The sequence below is a fragment of the Anomaloglossus baeobatrachus genome, chromosome 7, assembly GCF_048569485.1.
Source record: "Anomaloglossus baeobatrachus isolate aAnoBae1 chromosome 7, aAnoBae1.hap1, whole genome shotgun sequence".
NCBI lineage: Eukaryota > Metazoa > Chordata > Amphibia > Anura > Aromobatidae > Anomaloglossus > Anomaloglossus baeobatrachus.
The window spans coordinates 40,634,920-40,650,517 of NC_134359.1; the positions used below are offsets into that span (position 1 = coordinate 40,634,920).

Sequence of the window (15,598 nt, forward strand, 5' to 3'; positions counted from 1 at the left end):
AGCTGAGCGCGGGGCGGTACAGAAGCTACCTTTGTGAACAGCTGCACCTTGAGTATAAGCCAAGGATCGCAGGACGGGTTTGCTTTTGTCACATTGGCTTTAATAATTTGGTAATTGATACAAAACTGTATCGATCGCACAGGGTCTGAGTGTTGGGTCATTCTGCAGTTTTGTGCTGTAGTTTTTATCAGTACTATTTTGGAGTCCATAAACTTTATGATCTCTTTATAGACATTTTGGTAAGAGGCAAAGTGACCAAATAACAACCACTGTATGGAATAAATATTGTAACGTCATATACGCAATGATATCAAATAAGTTAATTTATTTTATACATTAGTGAAAGTTGTGCCATTATGAACCCATGTGGTTACAGCAATGTTTCCGTTCCTTCTGGAAACGTTTTCAAGCCAACGGGAAGTGAAATGTTAAGGTAACCACATGGCTTTGAGGTTTGGGATAAAAGTGTACAGTAACTTTTTTAATCCACATACTTTGTGTAAAGATTCTCCAGCAAGAACAGGCGGTCACATGATCACAGCTATGCAATTTGCAGACTTCTGACCACACTCAGACTAGCAGTGCATGACCTCTCTCACTGTCACTGACTTGTTGGTATGTGACGGCATGTATGCAAATCACTTGCCATGCAGTCTCATGACCTCCCGCTTCCGCCACCAGAAATAGAAAATCCTGAAAGCCTGCAGTGCACACACTGAGGATTGAAAAAGTGACTGCAGACTTTCATATCAAGCCTGAACAATCGCTTTAATAAAGGCACAACTTTTTGTCTTGATTTCGAGCTTGGAGTGCAGCCGTTTTTGATATATCTATAGTGATGAGTGACTACTAAAGTGCTCAGGTGCTCTTTACTTGAGTCCAGCAGGTTGGACGCTCTGAAGAGCTCGACTCAAGCACATGACACATCCGAGCGCTTGCGATACAAATCCAAGTACGAAGCGTACCCGATCACCCCAATGTTTGACCAAGTACCCAGTAGTACCGAGAATGCTCGCCCATCACTAGCTACCATTAGTGATGAGTGGGCACTACCATGCTCGGGTGCTCAGTACTGGTAATTAGTGATGAGCGGGCACTACCATGCTCGGGTGCTCAGTACTAGTAACTAGTGATGAGCAGGCACTACCATGCTCGGGTGCTCTGTACTGGTAACTAGTGATGAGTGAGCACTACCATGCTCGGGTGCTCAGTACTAGTAACTAGTGATGAGCAGGCACTACCATGCTCGGGTGCTCTGTACTGGTAACTAGTGATGAGTGAGCACTACCATGCTCGGGTGCTCAGTACTGGTAATTAGTGATGAGTGGGCACTACCATGCTCGGGTGCTCGGTACTCGTAACTAGTGATGAGTGGGCACTACCATGCTCGGGTGCTCTGTACTCGTAACTAGTGATGAGCGGCGACTACCATGCTCAGGCGCTCAGTACTCGTAACTAGTGATGAGTGGGCACTACCATGCTCGGGTGCTCGGTACTCGTAACTAGTGATGAGTGGGCACTACCATGCTCGGGTGCTCTGTACTCGTAACTAGTGATGAGCAGGCACTACCATGCTCGGGTGCTCAGTACTAGTAACTAGTGATGAGCAGGCACTACCATGCTCAGGTGCTCAGTACTCGTAACTAGTGATGAGCGGGCACTACCATGCTCAGGTGCTCAGTACTCGTAACTAGTGATGAGCGAGCACTACCATGCTCAGGTGCTCAGTACTCGTAACTAGTGATGAGCGGGCACTACCATGCTCAGGTGCTCAGTACTCGTAACTAGTGATGAGCGGGCACTACCATGCTCGGGTGCTCAGTACTCGTAACTAGTGATGAGAGAGCACTACCATGCTCGGGTGCTCTGTACTGGTAACTAGTGATGAGCGGGCACTACCATGCTCAGGTGCTCAGTACTGGTAACTAGTGATGAGCGGGCACTACCATGCTCGGGTGCTCTGTACTGGTAACTAGTGATGAGTGGGCACTACCATGCTCGGGTGCTCGGTACTCGTAACTAGTGATGAGTGGGCACTACCATGCTCGGGTGCTCTGTACTCGTAACTAGTGATGAGCAGGCACTACCATGCTCGGGTGCTCAGTACTAGTAACTAGTGATGAGCAGGCACTACCATGCTCAGGTGCTCAGTACTCTTAACTAGTGATGAGCGGGCACTACCATGCTCAGGTGCTCAGTACTCGTAACTAGTGATGAGCGAGCACTACCATGCTCAGGTGCTCAGTACTCGTAACTAGTGATGAGCGGGCACTACCATGCTCAGGTGCTCAGTACTCGTAACTAGTGATGAGCGGGCACTACCATGCTCGGGTGCTCAGTACTCGTAACTAGTGATGAGCGAGCACTACCATGCTCGGGTGCTCTGTACTGGTAACTAGTGATGAGCGGGCACTACCATGCTCAGGTGCTCAGTACTCGTAACTAGTGATGAGTGGGCACTACCATGCTCGGGTGCTCTGTACTCGTAACTAGTGATGCGCGAGCACTACCATGCTTGGGTACTCAGTACTGGTAACTAGTGATGAGGGAGCACTACCATGCTTGGGTACTCAGTACTGGTAACTAGTGATGAGCGGGCATTACCATGCTCAGGTGCTCAGTACTGGTAACTAGTGATGAGCGGGCACTACCATGCTCGGGTGCTCAGTACTCGTAACTAGTGATGAGTGGGCACTACCATGCTTGGATGCTCAGTACTCCTAACTAGTGATGAGCGGGCACTACCATGCTCAGGTGCTCAGTACTCGTAACTAGTGATGAGCGAGCACTACCATGCTCAGGTGTTCAGTACTGGTAACTAGTGATGAGCGGGCACTACCATGCTCGGGTGCTCGGTACTCCTAACTAGTGATGAGCGGGCACTACCATGCTCGGGTGCTCGGTACTCGTAACTAGTGATGAGCGGGCACTACCATGCTCTGGAGCTCAGTACTCGTAACTAGTGATGAGTGAGCACTACCATGCTCAGGTGCTCAGTACTCGTAACTAGTGATGAGCGGGCACTACCATGCTCAGGTGCTCAGTACTCGTAACTAGTGATGAGCGGGCACTACCATGCTCAGGTGTTCGGTACTGATAACTAGTGATGAGCGGGCACTACCATGCTCGGGTTCCAAAGAGTCTGTGATGAATGAAAAGTGGAATCTGATTGGTTGCTAAGGGCAACTGAGTCAGTTCACACTTTAGACTGTTTGATAACCCTATTACACAGACTTTCAACCTACTTTTGGACCACCCTGTATATGTGTGTATATATAGATAGATAGATAGATAGATTAGATAGATATAGATATATAATATATTTTTTACCTTTATTTATATATTTTTCCAATCCTTTCTTTTTACAATTTTCATTAGTTACTTTATTAGTAGTAGAAAAATGGCAGACATTGTGCATGGGGAGGGTGAATAGACTTAATAATAATAATCTTAATTTTTATACAGCAGCAACACATTCCTTTACATACATCATCACTGTCCCCATTGGAGCTCACAATCTAAATTCCCCATTACTATGTCTTTGGAGTGTAGGAGGAAACCCACACAAATCCTTGCAGATGTTAGCCTTGGTGGGATTTGAACCCAGGACCCCAGTGTTGGAAGACTGCAGTGCTAACCACTGAGCCACCACAAGATTGCAGTGCCATCCCCTGATCCACCGTGCCATAAACTCTTAAACACTGTTGTTACAATTACCTGCAGTATCTATGGGGTTAAACTGCTACAATTGAAGTCAGTCCTGATTGCATAAATTAGATTAAGGTGTTGCCTGCAAACTGTTAAGCTTTGCCAGAAACTGATAAAAGCAGGAAACTGTGAGAAGTATCTTGTTTGTTTACTATTATTCTTCATAATAATATTCTGGATTATTACAAGAAATGGTAAAACAAGGTATCAAAATGCACATAAGAAATCACTTTAAGGCTATGTGCGCACGTTTCTGCATTCTATTCCGCAGCGTTTAAGTCTTTGCATGTGCGTTTCAAAACAAAGCCAAAAAGCTGCGTTTGGAAAGCATTGTGCATGCGGAATTCATGTGTTCTGGAGGCTTGCTTTGCCATAGACGGAGTGGGAAAAGCATTGCTTTTTAGAACGCAGCGTTTTGGCAAAATATTTCAGCAGCCGAAACGCTGTGTTCTAAACCGCAACATGCGGATGGAATTTGCACAATCTTCATAGATTGTGCTGGGGACGCAGGACGCATGCTTTTACGCTGCAGTGCAGAACGCAGCGTAAAAGCATGAAAAAAGCACATGTGCGCACACAGCCTTAGGCCCTGTGCGCACTAGACGTTTTTGCTGCGTTTTTACCGCGTTTTTGTGCAGAAAAGCTGTGACATTGCTTCCCCAGCAATGTCTATGAGTTTTCATTTTTGCTGTCCGCACACAGCATTTTTTTGTAGCTGCGTTTTTGTGGTGACCACAAAAACACAGCATGTCAATTATTTCTGCGTTTTTCACAGCGTTTTTCACTCATTGAATGCAGTGCACAAAAACGCAGCCAAAAACGCAGCCAAAAGCACCCGTGGTAGAAACGCGGGTGCGTTTTTTGTGCATTTTTGCTGACAAAAATGCACAAAAACGCAGCGTGAAAAAAAAACGCCTAGTGCGCCCATATATACAGTAAATTTCTTAATTCCTCCCAGTCACACAGACCCTGTGCTGTTTGCAGGTCCATCTGGATTTTATATATACTCTCTCCTCCTGTACCGGTCTGTGCTTATATTGTTCATGATTATTGTATTGTACCCATGGAATAAATGGCGCTATAATAATAAATCATGATAATAATATGCAAGTCAGCAAAAGTTCTGCATGAGGACTAACGAGTAGGAGTGAAGGGGTTAAGCCGGTCACTAATTGCTTTTGCAGTCCTCCTCCTCTTCCAGCCAGGAAGGGGTTACACCAGCCTGCAAGGTGAGGGCTGCTGCACTGCACTGAGGCTTTTTATACTGACACAATTTCCTCATATGTGGCGGCTTCTCAAGTTTCAACACAAGGATGGGTGGAGAGAGTACACGTCTGCTGCCCTGCAACCTTCAGCGAGCGAAGTGTCTCCAAGAAGCAGGATATGGGATGTGATACATTGTAGCCATGCAGCGCAGATGTGCTGCCCTGAAGAGCATAGCCCCGAGAGAGGCGCCCAAGTGCCAGGAAGAGGTGCCCAAGTGCCAGGAGGACAGGCGAGAAGGAAAGACCCAAGACATGCCACGCAGGCAGGAGTGAGCAGGCAACCCAAGAAAGGCTCCTGAGTGACAAGTACTACAACTCCCAGCCACTGCAAGGATGCACAGGGTAAGGAAGTACTTCAGGGGCAGCGGTAGAGCCCTGGCCTTCATATTCGTGGCCTCTATCATCTGGCTGATATTTGACATGGCAGCTCTGAGGTTTTCTTTCAATGAGGTTAACAGCAAGTTGCAAAGAGAGGAACTTTTCCGCAGGGACAAAGTGGGATCTGAATCCTGGAATCCCCCCGGTAAATGGAGAGACTACAGGGACCCCCTGGGAAAGGACGTTACCAAATTAAAAGGCATATTTTACCCCCCTGCGGATGAACTCGCTGGACCAGTTCATGCACTTGACAGTAACGTAAAAGTCATGGCCAAACAGAGGAAAAGGACTATAAATCCCAGGATATTTAATAAAACTTTACCTCCGTTGGAGGAGGCGCGAGCCAAAAACCTGAACCTCGATATGGGGGCTGAGAAGGACAAAAAGCTGGAAGGTGTAAATGTCACAAATGTGCAATTTCCTAATCCTCCAGCAAAAGAAAGGTTAATAGTCAAACTGGATAATACGCCCCCTGTCGTAAAGCTGGGGGATGTGCCCAATCAGGAGGAACCTGTAGGCGCAGGGGACTTTCAGAGTATGGTTAAAAGCAAAGACATAGTAACCCCTAAATTTAGAGCTGAGCTTAAAGATGCTGCGGCCCCCAATGATGGGAAAGAGGCATTGGGGCTCCAAAATGTTGTGGCCTCCAAAAATGGGACAGAACCAAAAGGTGCGGCTGAGCTGAAAGGAGCAGCGGTCCCGAAAGATGAAGCCGTGCCCAAGGATGCAGGAGAGTCTAAAGATACGGGAAATCCTAAAAATGTTGTGGATGAAGCAAAACTAAGGGGTGCAATGGAGCAAAAGGATGTAGAGACCCCTAACAAGGCTGCAGTGCCTAAGGAAGAAAACGGAGAACACCCCAAAGATGCAATAGCCTCTAAAAATGATGCTGCAGGAGCCCTCAATCATGGAGCTAAGCATGAGGATGCTGCGGCCCCCAATGGTATGTCTGAACCCAAAGATATCGGACCCCTTAAAATTGCATTGGAGGACAATGATGCAGTTGTTCCTAAAGATGTCCTTGAACCCAAAGATGTAGGACCCCTTAAAATTACATTGGAGGCCCATGATGCAGTTGTTCCTAAAGATGGCCTTCAACCCAAAGATGTAGGAGACCCTAAAGATCTAGATAATGAAAAGGCCAAAAAATTAGACAATCTCGCTCAACATCCTGATGAAAATGTCGTATTAATTAATAAATTAGATGATAATGACAAAATGGAGAAACTGCCCCCCAAAAATGTCTCTGCCGACATCGCACCTAAACATGCAGCCAATAATGATTTATCCGATAGTGATGCCAAGGGACCCAAATCCCTGAACGCAACTCCTTCACTCGGGCCTGGACCTAATATTACTCATATCGGTGCAAATGTGAAAAACTCCGACTTGATGCTCAATATCCAAGAAGGATTTTTAGGTAAAGTAGCCAAAAAAGAAAAGAACATTTTGGAGAACCTCAAGGAGAAAATTGCAAATAATACCAGCTCCGACCACGTGGTAAAAATTGATGTTAAAAGTGAAGAAATTAAAGTGGAGAACACCGCGATGCACAAAGTATTAACTATTGATATAACTATGAGTCCAAGAAATCCCAGAGCACCGGGCCAGTTTGGGAGACCCATGGCAGTCCCTAAAGAGAGGGAGCAAGAAGCAGCAAGAAAGTGGAAAGAGGGACACTTCAATGTCTACCTTAGTGACATTATCCCGTTTGACCGAGCTATTGAGGATACCAGACCTAAAGGGTAAGAAGTTGATCAATTACCTGAAATTTTGATTGCCAAATATACAAGTGTTTAGTGGGTGCTGAAAATTATGCAAACAAAATCTTACACCATCTATGATTACTTAAGACATTTTTTGTTTTTTATTTGATTTTTTTATTGAATATCATTGGTTTGTTGGTGGTTTCCACTCCTGAGATCTCCATAAACCAGTCGAATAATGGGTATTAGTGCTCACTGTATGGCTGTGCCACAGCTCAGCCCAATTTACTGAGAGAGCTGGACTACCAGGCACAACCACATTGCTGTGCCGAATACTACAACCATGGCACTACCAAACAGGAGACACAAAGGAGTTTTTCTGTGAAAGAATTACTTTCTATTTTTCAAGTATTTTTTTTTAGTATTTTTTATATGTGCAAATTATGAAAAGTACAAGCTAAAACAGATGAGACACACACACACACACACACACACACACACACACACACACACACACATCTAAAAGCTATGAATAAGTCTTACGGAATAAAATTGGGAGTACCAGGGAGCATGATAAATTAAATTAGGATCATGATCACATGGTAGCTGTACCTACATAGATGTGAATGCTCCTCTTACAAGCAATGCTATAATTAATAAGGTTCAAAGCAATAGCAGCAATAAAGAGATCAAAATAGCTTATAAGAAATGCAAAAACAAATTAATAACAATAATCTCCATATATAAAGTTCAGCAATAGCAGCCTGAGAGAGAGATTGCATACCAAAGTGTGTCCAATTTTTACTTGCTCAGGTTGTTGGTATTCCTCAAGGACAAAAATTCCCCTTGTGTCCACCGACGCACGTTTCACCTGGGGGATTAAGTTCCCTGCACACTTAATCTCCCAGGTGAAACATGCATCGGTGGGCACAGGGGGAATTCTTGCTCAGGTTGTTGGTATTCCCCAAGGACAAGAATTCCCCCTGTGCCTACCGATGCACGTTTCACCTGGGGATTAAGTTTGCGGGGAAATGTTTCTATCTTTTACATTTATTTCCTATATGAAAACTACATAAGAGCCAGTATTTGGTGACTTTACTAAAGAAATAATTTTGACTCAAAGTGAGGTGTCATTGGAATGTCCTATGGTTTAAGATTTTATTTTTCATTTCACTATCTATATTAAAAAAAAAAATATTGCAGTTTTCACAGGAGGAGGAGGTGCGCTGTGACATCGTCTATTGTGAATGGTGGATAATGTGTGAATGGTGGATAATGTATTTATCTATTTATATATAGAAGTTTTATCACAGCTCACCTCCTCCTGTACAAGAACTGATATCACCTATTGTAAATGGTTCATCCTGTGTTAGCTACCGTATATAGAGGTGTTATCAGCCTTTGTACAGGAGGAGGATGTGTACTGTGACATCACCTATTTTGAATGGTGGATCCTGTGTTATCAGCTGTATATAGAAGTGTTATCAATCACTGTACAGGAGGAGGTAAGCTGGGACATCAGCTATTGTGAATGGGGGATTGTGTGTTATTGGCTATATATAAAGGTGTTATCAGTCATTGTAGAGGAGGTAAGCTGTGACATTAAGTCATACAGGAGGAGGAAAAAGTGAGCTGTGATATCCCCTATGGTGGAGCTTATCTAATCTACAGTATATAATACTCAGTGATAAACAGAAGCTGAGCTGTGACATCATCTATTGTGAATGGTGGATCCTGTGTTATCAGCTGTATATAGAGGTGTTATCAGTCATTGTAGAGGAGGAGGAGGAGGTAAGCTGTGACATCACCTATTGTGAATGGTGGCGTCTGTGTTATCTATTTATATATTGAAGTTTTATCAGTTCTTGTACAAAATTAGGTGAGCTGTGATATCACCTATTGTAAAGGAGGAGGAGGTGTACTGTGACATCACCTATTTTGAATGGTGGCTCCTGTTATCAGCTGTATATAGAGGTGTTATCAGTCATACAGGAGGAGGTAGAGGTGTGCTGTGAGATCACCCATGGTGGATCCTATATAATCTACTGTATATGAGATGTCCCTAGTGATTACACAGAAGGAGGAGGTGAGCTGTGACATCACCTATGGTGGATCCTGTGTTATCTACTGTGTATAGAGCTGTTGCCTACTATTGTATTCATGTCTGTAATGATAACGATAAATAGAATAGGGCTCCATTACAACTAAATTTAGCCGGTGCGCAGAAAAAAATGTAACGATAACGAGACTTTCGAAATGTCTTTTTTACTTGACAGGAAGCCTTAGGCGGGCTTTGCACGTTGCGACATCGCAAGCCGATGCTGCGATGTTGCAAGCGATAGTCCCCGCCCCTGTCGCAGGTACGATATCTTGTGATAGCTGGCGTAGCGAAAATTATCGCTACGCAGGCTTCACATGCACTCACCTGCCCTGCGACCGTCGCTCTGGCCGGCGACCCGCCTCCTTCCTAAGGGGGCGGGTCGTGTGGCGTCATAGCAACGTCACACGGCAGGCGGCCAATAGCGGCGGAGGGGCGGAGATGAGCAGGATGTAAACATCCCGCCCACCTCCTTCCTTCCGCATAGCCGACGGCGGCAGGCAGGTGATGTTCCTCGCTCCTGCGGCTTCATACACAGCGATGTGTGCTGCCGCAGGAACGAGGAACAACATCGTACCTGTCGCTGCAGCGTAATTATGAAAAAGTCGGAGCCTGCAACGATGATACGATAACGACGCTTTTGCGCTCTTAATCGTATCATCTAGGATTTACACACAACGTTGTCGAAAGTGACGCTGGGTGTGCGTCACTTTCGATTTGACCCCACCGACATCGCACGTGCGATGTTGCAACGTGCAAAGCCGCCTTAAGTCTAGTGTTAGGATTAGTGGCCAATGTATCATTTTTCATGTTAATATGGAAATTTGAAAAGAAAAAAAAAAATATTTAAAAAAACAACATAAAAACAATCCCTGACTTTTAAACAATTGGTAATTTTTTGACCTACCAGACATCAAACTGCTCCCCTCTTGTGCACTGGCAGAGTCTGACACTGCAGCAGCCATCACAGAAATAGTAGACTCGGCCCCAGGACGTTTATTTCTGGAGGAAAGCAGATACGTTTCTTTTTTTCATCTCATTCAACCACGTTAGGAAAATGTGTAGGTGGGAGACCGTTATAGTCCGTGTCGTTGTTGTTACTCTATGCTCTAGTATAATGGGAGAAACAGCGCACGAGAAGAAACCACATGTGCAAAACTCCCAAGTGCTGAAACTCCGAATATCACATTAACAATAGGAAAGTGATGGCTGCGATGGATGAATGAGCAGAAAAGGCTGCTGTAAAACGTATAAATGATGCTGTAATGCGCCGTAACACCAGCCTAGTCTATTATTTATGTAGAGTGTCCATCAAGTGCTGGTTTCTTATACAGTTAGGTCCAGAAATATTTGGACAGTGACACAAGTTTTGTTATTTTAGCTGTTTACAAAAACATGTTCAGAAATACAATTATATATATAATATGGGCTGAAAGTGCACACTCCCAGCTGCAATATGAGAGTTTTCACATCCAAATCGGAGAAAGGGTTTAGGAATCATAGCTTTGTAATGCATAGCCTCCTCTTTTTCAAGGGACCAAAAGTAATTGGACAAGGGACTCTAAGGGCTGCAATTAACTCTGAAGGCGTCTCCCTCGTTAACCTGTAATCAATGAAGTAGTTAAAAGGTCTGGGGTTGATTACAGGTGTGTGGTTTTGCATTTGGAAGCTGTTGCTGTGACCAGACAACATGCGGTCTAAGGAACTCTCAATTGAGGTGAAGCAGAACATCCTGAGGCTGAAAAAAAAGAAAAAATCCATCAGAGAGATAGCAGACATGCTTGGAGTAGCAAAATCAACAGTCGGTTACATTCTGAGAAAAAAAGAATTGACTGGTGAGCTTGGGAACTCAAAAAGGCCTGGGCGTCCACGGATGACAACAGTGGTGGATGATCGCCGCATACTTTCTTTGGTGAAGAAGAACCCGTTCACAACATCAACTGAAGTCCAGAACACTCTCAGTGAAGTAGGTGTATCTGTCTCTAAGTCAACAGTAAAGAGAAGACTCCATGAAAGTAAATACAAAGGGTTCACATCTAGATGCAAACCATTCATCAATTCCAAAAATAGACAGGCCAGAGTTAAATTTGCTGAAAAACACCTCATGAAGCCAGCTCAGTTCTGGAAAAGTATGGACAGATGAGACAAAGATCAACCTGTACCAGAATGATGGGAAGAAAAAAGTTTGGAGAAGAAAGTGAACGGCACATGATCCAAGGCACACCACATCCTCTGTAAAACATGGTGGAGGCAATGTGATGGCATGGGCATGCATGGCTTTCAATGGCACTGGGTCACTTGTGTTTATTGATGACATAACAGCAGACAAGAGTAGCCGGATGAATTCTGAAGTGTACCGGGATATACTTTCAGCCCAGATTCAGCCAAATGCCGCAAAGTTGATCGGACGGCGCTTCATAGTACAGATGGACAATGACCCCAAGCATACAGCCAAAGCTACCCAGGAGTTCATGAGTGCAAAAAAGTGGAACATTATGCAATGGCCAAGTCAATCACCAGATCTTAACCCAATTGAGCATGCATTTCACTTGCTCAAATCCAGACTTAAGACGGAAAGACCCACAAACAAGCAAGACCTGAAGGCTGCGGCTGTAAAGGCCTGGCAAAGCATTAAAGGGAACCAATCATCAGGATTTTCGTGTATAAGCTGCAGCCAGTGCAGTGCTGGCACTATCATGCACAGTGTGTACATACCATCAGGGGCAGCTCGGGTGTTTAGGCAGTGAAATACAACTTTATAAAGTTTGAAATTTCGTGCACTTTTTGATTGACGTGTGCACCTCTCTGTTAATGTCCGGGCGGGTTATGCAGGAGTTCCCCGCCCCCCCCCACCAGCCTGTTCCTCCCTCTCTCCTGAGGTCCGGGCGGGTTATGCAGGAGTTCCCCGCCCCCACTCCAGCCTGTTCCTCCCTCTCTCCTGATGTCCGGGCGGGTTATGCACGTGTTCCCCGCCCCCCCCGCGCTGCCTGTTCCTCCCTCCCTCCCTCTGGCTGTATGTAAATATCTAATCTTCAGAAACATGGCGCCGGAGTGGTCCTCTGCGCATAGCGCTTATCTCCGGCGCCATGTTTCTGAAGCCCGCATTACAGCTTGGTGTCTGCAGACTGCAGAACAGCTGATCGGAGGACGCGATCAGCTGTACCTATGATGACGTGCCGCCTCAGGACAACGGGCCAGGACAGCAGCCTGCCAGCGACATCGGGGGTCAGGTGAGGTAAGTTCACAATGGACTCACATGACCCCGTGACGGCAGTGCTGCGAGACCCGGTCACGGTAGTGATATCGCGTCCTCCGATCAGCTGTTCTGCAGTCTGCAGACACCAAGCTGTGTAATGCGGGCTTCAGAAACTCCGCCACTTCGGCGCCATGTTTCTGAAGATTAGATATTTACATACAGCCAGAGGGAGGGAGGGAGGAACAGGCAGCGCGGGGGGCGGGGAACACGTGCATAACCAGCCCGGACATCAGGAGAGAGGGAGGAACAGGCTGGTGGGGGGGGGCGGGGAACTCCTGCATAACCCGCCCGGACATTAACAGAGAGGTGCACACGTCAATCAAAAAGTGCACGAAATTTCAAACTTTATAAAGTTGGATTTCACTGCCTAAACACCCGAGCTGCCCCCTGATGGTATGTACACACTGTGCATGATAGTGCCAGCACTGCACTGGCTGCAGCTTATACACGAAAATCCTGATGATTGGTTCCCTTTAAGAAGGAGGAAACCCAGCGTTTGGTGATGTCCATGGGTTCCAGACTTAAGGCAGTGATTGCCTCCAAAGGATTCGCAACAAAATATTGAAAATAAAAATATTTTGTTTGGGTTTGGTTTATTTGTCCAATTACTTTTGACCTCCTAAAATGTGGAGTGTTTGTAAAGAAATGTGTACAATTCCTACAATTTCTATCAGATATTTTTGTTCAAACCTTCAAATTAAACGTTACAATCTGCACTTGAATTCTGTTGTAGAGGTTTCATTTCAAATCCAATGTGGTGGCATGCAGAGCCCAACTCGCGAAAATTGTGTCACTGTCCAAATATTTCTGGACCTAACTGTATGTACATTATACAAGGTATATTTTGCACTACTGTTTATAAGACACGTATGGGACACCCCCTTTATCACCTATTTCTAAATCCTGGTGCCCCCAATGCTTTGAGAATGGGGGGCTCAAAGTACTCAGCAGCAGTACTGAGCATGTGCGACCACTGACCATACGGGCGCCGGTCACACATGCTCACTGTGGCTCCATTCACACAGGGCACTTTGGGCCTTTTATTATAAGGTTTAGTGTTGATAGATAATAAATATTTGAGTCAATCCCTTTAAGGAAGATGATTCTAGTCCAGCATTAGTGGCTAAATTATTAATGGAAATCAAGGTCCTGTATAATGGACCTGTAGGAATTTTTGGATCTGTCTGAGTAATCAATCCCTTCATAATAAATCATGCAGTGCTGCAAAGAGACTCCGTGTGCCTCCATTGATGTATTCAGTGTGAACAGAAAGGTCCATAGTAGTGTATGGGCACCATATATAAGACCGTGTAATACACCCTGTATAAAGTGGCTTGAGCAATTGATTTAAGACTGACTATAAAGTGCGGAATGCTCTGAATAATGCAGGAGGTGTGATACTAGTCACTACTTACGGCTAGTATAGACGGAAGGGTAGTCAAACAAGCCAGGAAACGGGAGGACATGACACAACACAAGGAGTAAACATAAATGCACTTGTGAAGCCCCGCCGGTGTTGTGTCGGTGCATTACCTTCAGGGACTCCACGTTGATGGAATAGTCTGGTCACAGGTAGGGAACCTTCTTTTAGGATTTTCGTGACGCCACTCTCGGTATTGCGGTCAGGGTGACCGCCACTGCAGATTAAGGGGTGCCTGGGGCTGATGGTGGGTGCAGTCAGTTGTAGTGGCCTCCCGACAGTGAGGCAAGCCCCAGGGCCCTGTGTAAGTGTGTGGAACCACAAGGCGCAGAATGACTCAAACACAAGCAGAATGTCTTTCAGGGGTTTTGCTCACATTAGGTGGCAGAGTGAGTAACCCGGGCGTAGCTGGGATGAACCAGGCTGGAACCAGGTATCGTTCCGGCTGGCTGATTAGGGTGACTACCAACTCGCCTTCCTTAGCCCTTTGTGTTTTTTGTGGTGACCCCGACTTGAAGTCCCTACGGGGGTCACCCAGGGAAGTTGCTGCTGCCTATTCTCCCCTCGTTTCGGCCCATTTGCTTGTAGCCTGGACCAGGTCACTCCGGCTGCTTGCCTCCTGTGAGCTATGGGCCCTCTCTTTGCTATGTGGCTGCGGACTCTGTGGTGGTGTGGTGTGGGTCTGGAGTGCCCCCACCGGCAGGTTTGGCAGAAGAAAGGTGAATCTATCTCTGCACTGGGACCTGTTACCCTTGCGGGCCTGGTACCTCCCTGGTAGTCCCCTTACTCTGCCACCCCTTTGCTCTCTCTAGCCTTGGGTGGATTTCTGGTGGCACTACCAGGTGGCCGATCTCCCCCGTCGGTTGTCACTGCGCGTACACTGTCAGCTTGTAACAGCCTGCAGGGTCTGCTCCTCACGTCTGCTCTCCCTGAGCTGCACTTACTAACTGGCTCACTACTTCCTCCTCTCCTGTTCTTGCCTACGCAACCTAGCAACCAGGCTCTCTACCACACCCCCTGAGTGGACATGGAGGCTACGCCCCCTCCCTGGAATCTCTCAGGAGTCCCTTCAAAGGTTAATGTGTGAGACCTTTGCGCCTGTGTAGTCACACCTCGGTCAGCCTTCTGGATTACGTGTATTGTACTGCCCCCAGCATGGGTGCAGTACTCAGTGGTGCCTGACCAGGTCAGGGGCGCCACACAGTCAAGTCACAAGCCGAGGATCAGAATTTCAGGAGAGTACGTATAGATCCAGGGAGCAGACAGAGACGTGGTCAGGTAACGGTCCAAGGTCAGAAGCCAGGAGGTAATGACAAGAACAGGGAGCGGGTAGAAATAAGTCAAATAACTGTCCGGGGTCAAGAAACTTTGATCAGAACACAAGAACAAACATAAGCCAAGAGCACAACTGCAGAACCAGAGAGTACGACTGGCGAGGTTCTGGGAGAGCATGCTCAGTAATGAAACAGAGCAATTACCAGGAAGGTGGAACACCTGAGTAATCAGCACCTGTATGGAATCCTGCGCTGTCAAACAACCTGTCAGCTAGTGCTCAAAGAAACACAGCAGAGCATCTCCAAATGCAAGATGCTCTGCACAGAGGAATAATGTCATTGCTGGCTCCATAATTCAGGAAGGTGCGGCAGAGCATCACCTGTGTGCAAGATGCTCTGCACGGAGGAATCGTGACAGGAGGGTTTACAGAATATTAGCTTGCATGTGCCACATTCAACACTGTGATACGGCAGACCTGGTGATTATGACAGG

General features: G+C 46.1%; 1 protein-coding gene across 1 annotated transcript in view; it reads left to right on the forward strand.

Annotated features, from left to right (window-relative positions):
- Positions 1 to 5,000: 5,000 nt before the first annotated feature.
- Positions 5,001 to 15,598, forward strand: part of GALNT5 (polypeptide N-acetylgalactosaminyltransferase 5) — an 88,562-nt gene continuing 77,964 nt past the window's right edge. The window contains exon 1 of the mRNA XM_075317237.1: positions 5,001 to 7,096. Within this exon, the coding sequence (XP_075173352.1) occupies positions 5,307 to 7,096 (1,790 nt within the window). The 5' untranslated portion in view covers positions 5,001 to 5,306. The remainder of the gene's footprint in view (positions 7,097 to 15,598) is intronic.